Source organism: Stenella coeruleoalba (assembly GCF_951394435.1).
Source record: "Stenella coeruleoalba genome assembly, chromosome: 5".
Lineage (NCBI taxonomy): Eukaryota > Metazoa > Chordata > Mammalia > Artiodactyla > Delphinidae > Stenella > Stenella coeruleoalba.
Genome location: NC_137150.1, coordinates 44,961,045 through 44,974,764, shown reverse-complemented (window position 1 = coordinate 44,974,764; position 13,720 = coordinate 44,961,045). Strand labels below are relative to the sequence as shown.

The window sequence follows — 13,720 nt, the reverse complement described above, 5'->3', positions numbered from 1 at the left end:
CAAACCCAGGCCTTCCACAGTGACAGTGCAGAGTCCTAACTACCGGACCACCAGGGAATTCTCAGAAAATGCACAAGTCTTAACTGAAGAAATCAATTTTTTTTCTTTTTTTGGCCACACAGCACAGCTTATGGGATTTTAGTTCCCTGACCAGGGATCGAACCCGTGCCCACTGCAGTGGAAGTGGAATCCTAACCACTGGATGGCCAGGAAATTCCTCATATGTTCTTATGTTCACTTTTGTCACCACCTCCACCACCAACCCAACTGATGTTATCATATCTAACATGGGCAACTTCTACGGCCGCCTAACTTGCCTCATTGCTTTTTTTTTTTTACCTCTAAAAATGTGAAATATTGCCTTGCATACCCTAAGTCTATTCTCTACATAGAAGCAAGAATGACACTTCTAACTGGAAAATCAGATAATGTAGGTCCTCTGCTCAAAACCTTTCAGGGATTTCCCATCACATTTAGAATAAATTTCTCAGTTCTTATTATTGCTTAGAAGTCACTATTTGACTTTGTCTCTAGCTTTCACTGTGTCTTCATTTCCTACCATTCTACTAATTGCCTCCTTTACCCTAGCCACAGTGGTCCCCTTGCTATTCCTTAAGTACTCAGAGTACACTCTCATCTCAGGGAACTTGCACTTGCCATTCACCCCCACCCCCCGCCGGAAATATTATGCCTCCACATACTTGCATGGCAGGCTCACTGGTTCACTTCATTCAGATTTCTGTTCACATATTCTCTTACAGAGTAGCTTTCCTACTTATATCTCCACTCCTGAGAGAAGTGTTTGTTTTTTGGCCACACCACACAGCATGTGGGATCTTAGTTCCCCGACCAGGGATAGAACCTGTGCCCCCTGCAGTGGAAGAACTGAGTCTTAACCACTGGATCACCAGGAAGGTCCCAAGTTTTTTTTTTTTTTTCCTGAAGTAAGTATCCATGCCTGTCTATCCTTTTATCCTGCTTTATTTTCACTTATAAGCACTCCCCAATGTTTTGTTCTATGTTTATTTTATTATTATCTGCTTCTCCTCACTAGAATGTAAACTCGATGAGAGTGGGGCTGGGTCTGTACTATTCACTTTTGAGTTCCTGACATTTGTAACACAGCTTGCCTCATTGTAGAAACTCATGACACGAATCTTCTATTTATTAGTAGGTATAGGTTTGTTTTCTCTTTGTATTAATTAGAGCATGTTCTGCTAAGGGCCTTAATAGAAACTCTGCTATATAAAACTGATCCAGGGTCATTAGGTATATTTTTGGGGTTTGTGCACTTCCGAATGCCAGGGATACCCTGTGGATTTGCATTACATACAAACTGTGCAGCTATTTACACTGGCCCTGGAAACAAGAAAGAAGAAAGGATTGGACAGAGACCTAACCTTGAGGCTAACAGAGAGGACCAGGAGAAACTGATAAATTTTGAGCAAGTAGAGTAATAGCATCCTTAAGTCCACTGTTGTTGATGTCACCACACAGGTGATAACACTAGGAACCATGATCTTTATTGAAGTCACTCTTTTCCCAGACTGGTAAAGTATAATAAATGCATAAGTTTTAGGCCACTAAAATGTGTGTAATTAATATTTAATAAATAGAATGTGTCAGCTGAACAATATCATGGTATTGGTTTGGCCAAAATGTTCCTTCGGTTTTTAAGTAAAAAGAAGACACATTTTCATTTTCACCAAGAACTTTATTGAACAACATATTCACTGTTTTCTTCCACTACCTTCTGCCATTTTTCAGGCAACTTCATAATTCCATCTTCCCAAAACTTTTTATCTTTTTGACCAAAGAACTGTTCCATGTGCCTTTTACGTCTTCCAGGGAATTGAAATGTTTTCCATTAAGAGGATTTTGTAAAGACTGAAATAAATGTAAATCCAAAGGTGTAATGTCTGGTGAATATGGTGGATGAATCAGAACTTCCAGCCAAGCTGTAACAGTTTTTGCCTGGTCATCAAAGAAACATGCGGTCTTGTGTTATCCTGGTGGAAGATTATGCATTTTCTGTTGATTAATTCTGGAGGCTTTTCTTCGAGTGCCACTTTCAATTGGTCTAACTGGGAGCAGTATTTGTTGGAATTAATCGTTTTGGTTTCTGGAAGGAGCTCATAATAGAGGACTCCCTTCCAATCCTACCATATACACAACATCACCTTCTTTGGATGAAGACCGGCCTTCGGTGAGGTTGGTGGTCGTTCATTTCACTTGCTCCACGATCTCTTCCATTCCACACTACTGTACAGTATCCACTTTTCACCACCCATTTGTTTTTAAAATGGGACATTTTCATTACATTTAAGTAGAGAATTTTATGTGGAAACACAGTCAAGAAGGTTTTTTTGCTTATGTGGAACCCAAACGTCAAAGCGATGAATATAACCAAGCTGTTGCAAATGATCTTCAGTGCTTGATTTGGATATTTTGAGTATGTTGGCTATCTCCCACATGGTATAATGTTGATTGTCCTCAATTAATGTCTCGATTTGATCGCTATCAACTTCACCTGGTTTACCCGACTGTGGAACATCATCCAGTGAGAAATCTCCAGCACGAAACTTCGCAAACCACTTTTGACACATTTGATCAGTCATAGCACCTTCTTCACATGCTGCACAAATCTTTTTTCTTTGCATTTCAGTTTCATTTTTATCTTTCTTGAAATAATAAAGCATAATATGCTGAAGATGTTGCTTTTTTCTTCCATCTTCAATATTAAAATGACTACACAAAAATTCACCAGTTTAGATAAGGTTTTTCTTAAATGCACACTGATATGACATCTGTCACAATACAATCTAACAAAATTGTTTCAAATGAAGAAAACTAAATGCTACTAGAGCCATCTTATGGAAAAAACCAATGAACATTTTGGCCAACCCAATAGGTAGATAAGGTTAAATAATATATGAAACAGAATTTATGAAATGTATTTGGCTGGATAAAAAATGGCAACTGCTGATATAAGATTAAACATGCTCATAGTGTTTCTTCTCTCAATATCTTAGGAATTTTGTGAATTTGGGAAGCTTCCAGAAGAGATAACTGTTCTGTATGTGTTTTTTCTCCTGTCCCCATGCAATGAGGCGATAGAAATTTCAAATTGAAATGCACTTTGAAGTTATCAGGACAGAGGAGTCATCAATTTTAAGGTATTTCCCTCTTTTTTATTTCTACTGTTCCTCAGGTCATCTTTTGTCCTGGATCATTTAACTCCCTCTTTCTTAGGTCTCTATCACACACCTGCCTCCTCCCATTAAACCCACTACAAGGTCCACAAATCAGCACCTCTGGGGAGTCATTTATCTTCTATACTTCAGTTTCATCATCAATAAAATAAAAATATACCAATCTTTTATGTATTTTACAAATATAATATGGCATAAAGCAAATAATATATGTGTAGATTGACAGAAGATGTTATGAGACTATCTGAAGGCAAGGAAAGTGGAGGAGGTCACATCACTAAAGAAGCTGTCACTAATAGAGGAACAAGGCCAAGCAGGAGTCGAAAGGAAAAGATAAGGAGCCAACAGAGGGAAGCAAGTGACGAGGAAGATGACTAAACATCATAGCTTAAGGGAACAATAATGAAATTAATGGGACATCTTGTGAAACTGCAAAATGAGCGCAAGAAAATACAATGTTTTTGCCCCTCAGGGAGAGTTAGGCACTGTGATAATCTAAATATATGTTATTATTTATGTGCATTGGAAACTGGTTAGTAAAATCATGGTCTGGCTTACTTACAGAGAGTTAGGAATTAGAATTAAGTAATGATTGCTGTTGCTCTGCTTGTGCTTAAGTGGAATTGCATTATGATTAGGCTAATAGAATAAGACATAAGTACAAAATCTATTGAAGGCTCAGCCTTTCACTTTCATCAAAGGATAAAAAAATGATCAAGAAATAATAGGCAATTAGAGGCTACCAATTACTAATCTCAGGAGATTCTTGTGCAAGAGCCAACAGTGGAGGTTGTTTACAATAGGAATATGGATGATTAGAATAGACAATTGTCTGTTGGCCTAAGACTATGACTTGCTCTATAAGCTTCTCAAACAAAAAGGACTTAGTATACTTCTCTCAGCAGGATATGGCTGAAGAAATTCCAAGGAAAATTGAGGAAAGTTGCAAATGTCAGGTTATGATATAAACAGATCCTCTGATTCTTTCAGAATTAGATGTTAATGAGACCTCAGACTACTGCTCCTCCCCAGGGAGAAAATCACTAATGCAATTTCTCTAACTTATTTTGCCACTCTGAAGAGGTGGCTAATTCTTGATTAGAAGGACTATTCTAACTACATTTCTGCAGTCAGTTATCCAGGCTTTGAAGTACAAAGAAGTAAATTCCAAATAAGTAAATTAAAATCATTTTTTAACTTCTAATCTATGTGTAACATTGATTAGATGAAAAAAACTCTATCACTATTATGCCAAGGATTCACATCCCAAATTCATCTCTTCTTTTATTGACTATTACCTATACATCTTTTTCCTCTCTGGAATGGAAATTTTAAATAGCTTAACACTAAACCCCAAACATGGTATTAAAAAGGAAAATTTCAGAATTATATGTTTGTTTGTCTTGTAGGAAGTAAAAGATTCATATTAATAGAAAACCAACTATGTAAAGTTTTATCTGAAAATTTGATTTTATTATACACTATTGATATGGAGGAACTTATAGAGGTGATCCATCTGGTATAGAAATAAACTTATTTTCTATATTATCACAAGATTGTGAACATTTTCTGAATGAATTTAATAGATTTAATAAAAAAGAAAACAAAAACATTGCTTTTTCTAGGAAATATGTGTTGCATTAAATTTTAGATTTCTATTTTGCTATGTAAAACTGAATTAATATTAATTTACACTGATTCATTCAATCAACAAATATTTGTGGAGTACCCAGTAAGTACCAAGCGCTGTTCTAGGTAATGGAGATGGAGAAAAAGATAAGAATAACAATGTCCCTCTTCTTACAGAGTTTATTCTAGTAGTGGGAAGGATAAAACAGATAGGATAGATAGGTTGATAAATAGAAGATAGATAGATAGATAGATAGATAGATAGATAGATGATAGATAGATAGATATGTCATGATAAAAATAAATAGGGAGATGGGCTGGAGTTCCTGGTGGGTTACTTTAGACTGAATGATCAGAGAATCTATTTCTGAGCATGTCATCCCTAAACTTCAACCTGAATTACAAGATTTGGAGAAAGAATATTCTTATCAGGGAAGTGACAATGACAAAGTCTGAAGACAAGAACTAGCTAGATTTTAGAAAACAGGAGAAAAATCAGTGTGATTAGAAAAAAGCAAGCACAGTGGAGCGTAGTATGGAGTGAGCATGGGAAATAGGTAAATACTAGATCATACATGGCCTCATGGGACAGGGTAGGAGTTTGTTCTTATTTTATGTCCAATGTTGTATCAGTTGTGTAACAAACCACTCCAAAATTTAATGACTTAAACAATATTAATTTATGTTGCCTACAAATCTGCAATCTTCCATACACCATCAGCTGAAAGTGGTTCAACTTGGGGCTGAAAGATTCAAGATGGCTTACTCACATCACGGCCATGTTGGTATATCGGATGGGAGCTCATTCAGAACTGTAGACTGGGGGTTTGGTTCTTCTTCACATGGCCCTCTCCACACAGGTCTCTTGGGATTATATAAATATAGTAGCTAGGTTTTTTAAGAGCAAGCAGTCTAAGTGAACTAGAAAGATGTAACACACTTTACAACCTTCTCTCTCAAAGCCATATAGCTTTGTCACAGTCCTGTCCAGATTTTAGGGAAGGGGATAGCACTTCATTGGAGGAGTTTCAAAGTCATATTGTAAAAAGAAAACATGAGCTAGGAGGTCTTTTTACAGCCATATTTGAAGAATACAATCTGCCAGTTTGTCTTCAGGCTACAATTTACATCCCTCCCACATGCAAAATATAACCATTCCCTTCCTCAAGACTGAAAATTCTCACTCCATAATTACATCAGCTCAAAGTTATGAATCTTACTGTCTAAATCAGATCTAGGTTTAAGTGATACTTTTTGTGTGCAGTTCCTCAAATACAGCTCTTTGAGCACTCTTTTTAATGATGTGATAACGACACATTTGACCTGAAGAGCCAATTTTTCTAGGTCTCCAAATACTCAAAATAAAATTTTGGGACAGGCATTGCATAAGTGTTATGGACATTCCCATTAAAAGTGACAGGGAAGGGGAAGGAACACAGTAGTCACTGGTCCATACCAATTCTGAAATTTAGCTAGGCACATGTTGCCCATTCTTTGATTAGAGTTCAGTCCTACTCCCTATATCTCCATAGGTCTTGGCTCAACTCAGTCCTTCCCTCTGAGTCTACCTTTCTTTCCCCTAAGCCTTCTTAAGCCAATTCTCCACTTGTAAACGTTTGAGGGTTCAGAACCCTTTCTCATCTTGTTTTGTTTCTCTTCCTTCCATTGCAAGCTGATATAATTATTTTAACAATTTTGGTGGGCTTTCAGTATATCAATTTATAATTTACTCCATCAGACACAAGATATAAACTCAAATCTTTTCCAGGTAAGTCATTCTCTTCTTCAACTTCACCATGACACTACAATGGGATAACATCCTTAAGATTCTTATAAGTCTTATTGTATTATATAGAATTCTGCTAATTACACTATTATGATCCTTAAAAGGGCTTTGTCTGTTTGAAAAGTTATACGAGGAATCATTTCAGATTTCTTTGAAGGTCTTAATAATAGGTTTTACAGTAAAATTGATCTTTTCCCTTAAGTCAGTCCTTAATCTGGGTATCATTTTTTACCTAGAGAGATTTGGGAAGAAAAAGAGATTTATTTTGAAACTAAGATAATTCTAGGTCCTTTATATGTAAGAGTTCATTTTTAGCTCATTCATCTCTTCTCACATTATACCCTAGGCAGTGAAAGAATCCAAGTGACACTTCAATATTCTGCATGACAATTCCCTTAGCTTGATCATTGAGTTCACTGGAACATTTCCTATATTCTACATTACTTCAGGTAATAGTGTAGCCAAACTATCCACCACTACAAAACATATTCTAATCACATTTTCTTTATTTTTCTTTGAGCTGTCAGAGACAGACTCTTCAAGATTCTTTAGGGTTTTTCTAACATTTTTCTAAGGCCCTCCCATCTTCCTCATATGGCTTGTCCCAAAGCCAATGCTACATGTTTTGGGGGTTTTACTGTAACATTCCACTTGCAGGTACCAAAGTCGGTGTGAGTTTTTTATTACTGTATAAAAAACACTATCCCAAAACTTAGTGACTTAAAACAGGAAAAAAATTTTCCTTTGCTCATAATTCTTCAAACTAAGCAGGGCTTTGTGGATAGTCCGTCTCTGTTCCAGATGTCAAGATGGTTCATTCACATGGCTGGCAAATTAATACTCGTGATTGGCTGTGAACTTAGCTGGGGCTAGGGGGTCTCAGTTCCTCTCCACAGGCTGAATTAGCTTATTCAAATAGGCATGGGGACTTGGTTTAAAAACGAGTGTCCCAAGAGAACCAGGCATGGCTTTATCTGATCTTACAGCCATAGGATTACTTCCACTGGAATCATAGGCCCATACACATTTAAAGGAAGGGTACATAGATTCCCACCTTTAAGTGGTAGAAATATCAAGTCACATTAGAAGAACAGAATGTAGGAGCCATCTTTGGAAAATAAAATTTGCTCACATGATAAGACATTGAATGGTTTTGATCCAGATTAGTAATGTGATCTGTGTTTCGTTGAAAAAGATTGCTTTGGTTACCATGTGGAAGACAGACTAATGTGTGGTAAGACTAGAAAAAAGAAGACTGCTAAAGAAGTTATTTCCATAGTTTAGGAAAGATATGATGGCATCTTGAACTAGGGAGAAGAAGTGGAGATAAAGAAAGGTTTGGAGATATGTTGTAGAGGTATAATCACTGGAAATAGATTAGATGCAGTCACTGAGAGAAAGAGGAATCTAAATTTTTGCTTCAGAAATTGTGCAAATTATTATTCTATTTACTGAGATGAGGAAAACTAAGGAATGAACAAATTTTATGTTGTTTTATAGGGAGAAGAGATCAAGAGCTCAGGTGTGTATGTATTGAGTTCTTATTAAATATCCAAGTGGCAATGTTAAGTAGGCCATTTCATATATATGCCTAGAATTCAGAGGATCTGGAGGAGATATCAGAGATAGAAATGTACTGTTATGGGGGAGAGGAGGTCATCCACATACAAATGCCATGGGCTATGGTGAAATAAAGCAATTCAGATAATGTATAGAGAAAGGAACGTGCATCCCAGGATCCTGGAGCACTCTAATATAAGGATACAGAAATAAGAGCCAATGAAAGAGAATTAGAAGGAGCAACTAGTGAGGGTGGGGGAAAACTAAAATGCCTATTACTGTAGAAGCCCAAACAAGTGTTTCAGTTACTATGGCTATGTAACAAAAGCACTCTAAAACTTAGGTCATTTTTTTTTTTTTTTTTTTTTTTTGCTATGAATCAGCAGCTTGAGCAGAGCTCTACTCTGCTCCATTTTACTAAATATCAGCTAGGGCAGTTTGGAGTAACAAGCTAAAATCATGTGAAAACTTGCTTCCTTTTGTGTCTGGTGCCTGTGCTGTAAAGAATCAAAGAATCATAGCTGGGAGCTGGAACAGCTGGACTTCCTATAGCATCTTTCTCTATCATTATGCAGTACTCCACATAATTTCTCCAGAATGGTGTCTTCAGGGTAACTGGACTTCTTACATATCAACTCAGGGCTCCCAAAGTATGTGTCACAAGAGAGAGCTAGGTGGAAACCACATCACCTTTTATTACATACTCTCACAAGAAATAATAGAAAATTAAATCCACCACATTTTATTGGTCAACACTCTTTTGAAGATTCACTAAAGTGTAGGGGGAGGAAACATATACTCTATTTCTCAGTGGAAGGGAGGAAACATAGACTCCATTTGTCAATGCCACTTTGTTGAAAGAGAATGTGAGAAGTATTGGTGCATCCACCTTTGGAAAATATAATCTGCCACACTAAGTAAAGTATATCAGGTAAAGTCAGCAACATTGGATTATTTAAGATATCTAGTCAGTCGAGCCTGTAAGAGTGAACACTGGATGTGGCTACTATTAGAAGCCACTGATAACCTTGGCATGAGCAATGACTGAGGAGGTCAAAAGATGAAAATCACATTGGGGAGGGGAAAAAAGAAATAGAGAGAATGAGAGTAATGCCTATAAATGATCTTTTTGAGAAAGTTTGCTGTTGAAGGGAGCTACAAAATACAGTAGAGGCTGGAGAGATAAGTAAGGTCAAGGGGAGTATTTTTAAAGACAGGAAATGTTAGTATGCTTATAGAAATGATTTAGGAGAAAGAGAGAGATATCAATGATGCAAAGAAAAAAATGCGGGAGGTAGGTGAACACGAAGTCTTTGAGAAGGAAAGAGTGTCAGTGATTCAGAACACAGTGAAAGGAATTGGACTTTTATGACAGAATGAACTTAATTCATAGCCATAGGGAAGTTAGAGGGTATATGTAAAGATGAATATTTACTAGATCAGTAAAAACATATTATGGTTTTGTGAATATAGCAGAAGACAATCCAGCCCAAGAATTAAAAAACAAAAAACAAAAAAAATGAAATAATTTATAAATAAGGATGACACATTAGAGTCTGAATTTTGTCAGACAGAAGTAGGAGAATTATGTATGGGCTTTACATGAACTTTAGGTTAAGTTTTAGCCTTTCAAATGTTAGCTAGTTTACACAAAAATTGTATGCAGGTCAGGATCAAACAAGTTCAGTTTTTAGTTACCTAGTTTAAAAATCACCTGCAGGTATGGCATCCGAGGTACTCTTTGCCCCATCAGCAGCTGCAGGTCTGGGCTGGCGGGAGGGAGTTGAGGGACGATGGCTGTGCAGGTGGCCTGGGATGAGTGGGTCTCTGCTGGATCTTCCACAGGAGTTGCTGGGCTGCCACCTGCTAAGGAAGAGGCTGTGTCACCCGCACCTGCTGTTGGAAGTTCTCCCCAGGCAGAGGAGATTACCAAGGTCCCACATAGATTGGCACTGACAGCAGCCATGTGGGTGGGGTTCTGGGGAGAATGATGACTCTGGAAGTGCCTGGATGAAAACTATCAGGGAGTTCAGGGTTTGGGAGCCTAAACCACTCATTCTCCTTGTTAGACACGACAATAAACCTTTCTCCGCTCCCCCTCCCCACTCCAACCCCCCAAACAAATGAATGACAGCATCCTTACCTGCAGTAATGTAAAGTTAGGAAGGATTTGAGACTGATTGACTACAGACATGCTGTGTTTGACTAACACAGTGTTCAACATTTTTAAAAATTCCAAATTTGGATATTTAACATAAACATCCTGATCTGGCTCCCTTGAAAGACAGGAAGATCTGATTGGAATGCCAGACACATTCAGGCCAGGAATCAACTGAGGGTGGGTAGTGAATTCCACCTGCAGATAAACAATGGGCCTGTCTCTACTTGCCTCCAGCATGCTCATTTCCTCATATTCTGGTTCACTAATTTATGATATATATCTAGGCCAATAAGTATGTGAGTGTGAGACGCTCATCGAGAGCGTAGCTTAGGTTTTACGAATTTAAAAACTGAGTCTTAAAGATAAGATGATGATGATGATTATTATTACTAATACTTATATTTGCTATATGCCAGGCGCTATTCTAAGAGATCAAATATCTATTCCCTAATCTAGTCCTCGAATTAACCCTATAGGGTGGTATCATTTTTATCCCCACTTTCAAGTTAAGGAAACTGAGTCATGAATAGCTTAAGAGACTAGTCCAAGGTCCAACACTGAGTTTCTAATGAACTGGTGCTGGGAACAGATATTATGTTTCTCAGTCTAGTAGTTTGTCGGTGACATCCTAGATGCAGTTTGCTCCTCACTGATTTAGCCCTCAGCAAAGAATTGATACATTATATCAAGCATGTAATCTGAGGTGGGAAGAGGACTAAATGTAAGGGATAGGTTAGTCAATAATGCAACTAAAAAAAAAGTCCTAGGAAAAGGCAGGTATACTCTATTTTACTTGTCCGGAGAGTTTTCCCATCTCCCTTTTCTGATATCAGCCCTACACTTTCTTGTTGACCCCAGGGATGTGTACATGATTCAGGCTTTATAGACCCAGTTAATGGCCCATATATGAGCACATGACCCAGGAGCTACAGTTCTTTACTGGGATTGATTTTCAGGTGCTGGTGAAGAGCAGCTTTCCTTCTGCTTCTTCCTAGGATCCTAAATAGGCAAACCTGAATTTGCTGCTGGTAGTGGTCACTTTCTCTCAAAGTAGAGAAGACCTATTTGCAGGATGTAAACAAAGGACTACAGAGAAAAGTGAAGACAAGGAAGGTGGTGGGATAGAGGAAAGTTATGGAAACCACCATTTCCCCTTTAATTTTGTTTAAGCTAGTTTATTTTGGAATTTTGCCATTTGTCATTGCCATAGTCTTGATTAATACAGTAGGAAATTAGACAACCTGAGACTCCTGGGAAAGCAGCTGACAGTCCTAAAGTCAAACTTTTATAAAGCTAAAAAATGTAATTATCAGCCAAACACAGAGACCTAGAAAGATCTAGTTGAGAAGATTCATGACTAGGGCCCAGATCCAGGAATTCAAAGTAGGGATCACATAAACCCCAAATTCTGGGAACATCGACAAGAGGAAGATGCAGCCCCCATGGCATTAACCAGTATTGGCTTGTGGGTTGAAATCACAAGTACTACTTCCCTAAGACATTAGTTACCAGGAGGTAAAAAGGAAAGCCCACAGATTTTAAAAAATCTGAGTGATAGGAGGCTGCTTTCACATCCACCTAACAACACCATAGGAAATCCATCTTAAGAGAACACGGGAAGATCTTGCACTGCGTTAAGCTACTACAATTCGCTTATCTGTGAAGAAGAGATAGCGCTTCCAGTAAACACCTGTACAAACTTCTGGGAAATAGCTTAAACAGGGTAACAGCCTGCTATATATTAACATATACTAAAGATTGCATATCATTTAAAAACTAAAAACCAAAGAACCATCTTTGACCTCCAGCTTGATTAAAAAAAAAAAAATTCTCAAGAGTATTATGGAAGCCAGTTGAAAATAAACATCAAATGCCCTGAACTTGTCTCATTACGGCATACCCATTAATTGTAGATATGGCATTAAAGGATTCTTGCCACTTGCCTCCAGGCTCGTGGTGTGATTCCAAAACTCATCTTTTTTCATCTATTTTAAACCTAGCCACACATAGGTCTTCTAAAAGCCTTATTTTGCCTCTTAACTCCCTTTTCTTGCTTTGACACGATTTTGTGGTCAGTGTTTACTGTAATTACCTTTCATATGTATAGTAATGCCAGCAGTCTACCATGTTCTTTCTATTGGGTCATCATCAGTCCTGATTCACTACCAAGTCAAGATGGGGAGAACTTTGAGTAAATATGAATATAGACTTACAAAATAATCCAAGCACAGTACAAAAAGTGTAACTGACACTGAAGATTAGCAAATAAGACAATTTTCCCTTTTTCAGATAATAATAGCTAGGGAATCTGAGAAAGAAAAATCAAAAGCACACAAAAGAAACTATGTAGTGAAGACAGCCACAGAGATGATTCATGCTGTCTTTCTATTTCAAAATAAGCAAAGTGACTAGAAATTCCAGCTGAGCATCACTCATTTAAATTTAGGATTTTTAAGAATTAATAGACCATCAATGTACTCTTGCTAAGGGCTAAAATGCTTCTATTGGCGTTTTGAGTTGTGTTCACTCTCAGTCCCTCTTGGAGGTTATTGAGGAAAAACAATGCGTCTACAAGCTTTGAATAGAACAAAGAGTGTATCTGTCAGCTCTGCCCATGATTTTAGGCGTTGGTGCCTCTGATCATCAATTTACTTTAGCTTTTCTCCTGACTCACAAGAATGTTAAGTACTCAAGGGATTAAAGTGTACTCTCTTGAGGTTCTATACACAAATAGGCAGATTTGGTCTAGTAATCAAATGAGATTGGCTTTCCAAGTAGATATCAGTACAATTACGGAAACTAAACACAAATAGAAAGAGGAGAGAATTGCCAAGCCAAAAAGAGTGTCAGTGTTTTAGAACAGGGAGATAATAGGCATAGGGCATCCACTATGAATGAGGCAAATATCTGACCAATTCCAGAAGAAAAACCATGGCTAAAATCTTCCTCTTAAACACTAAACATTCTATAAAATGCAGTGATACAACCCTATTTGAATTCCCATCTTTTTTTACTCCCTACAAACAAACATAGCTATAGCTTAATTCTTCAGTATAGAGAATCCCCAGAAGAGTTTACAAGTAAAAGAAATAAAAATACATCTCAAAACATGGGAAGAATATTGGAGAAATATAAATAATTCTTCTTTGTATTCTAATATTTTTTCCAATATTTTGCATTTTTCTAATTTATGCTTACATCCAGGAACTGTTAGAAGAGGGAAAGAGATGAAGTTCTATTAATTACCTCACACATAGATCTCAGCCAGAAGCTAGAAAATTTAGTGTTAATTTATTCCACATATTAGCCAAGCACAATGCACACTGGAGAATTTGTAAGATAATATACCATTTTATAATAATGTGGTTTATA

The 13,720-nt window shown here is 37.3% G+C and overlaps 1 protein-coding gene across 12 annotated transcripts in view; it reads right to left on the bottom strand.

Moving 5' to 3' along the window:
• The window catches only part of LOC307186854 (uncharacterized protein), a 332,494-nt gene that overhangs the window by 89,732 nt on the left and 229,042 nt on the right, over positions 1-13,720 (bottom strand). For 10 of the 12 annotated variants that reach the window (XR_013828483.1, XR_013828484.1, XM_079922424.1 and 7 more), the window contains one exon: positions 9,902-10,050. Coding sequence is in view for 8 of the 12 variants with exons in the window: in XM_079922424.1 (XP_079778550.1) it covers positions 9,902-10,050 (149 nt within the window). In the remaining 4 variants the exon portion in view is untranslated. Of the gene's footprint in view, positions 1-9,890; positions 10,054-13,720 lie in introns of those variants that run through there. The other 2 variants (XR_013828485.1, XR_013828486.1) reach the window with 2 other exon arrangements.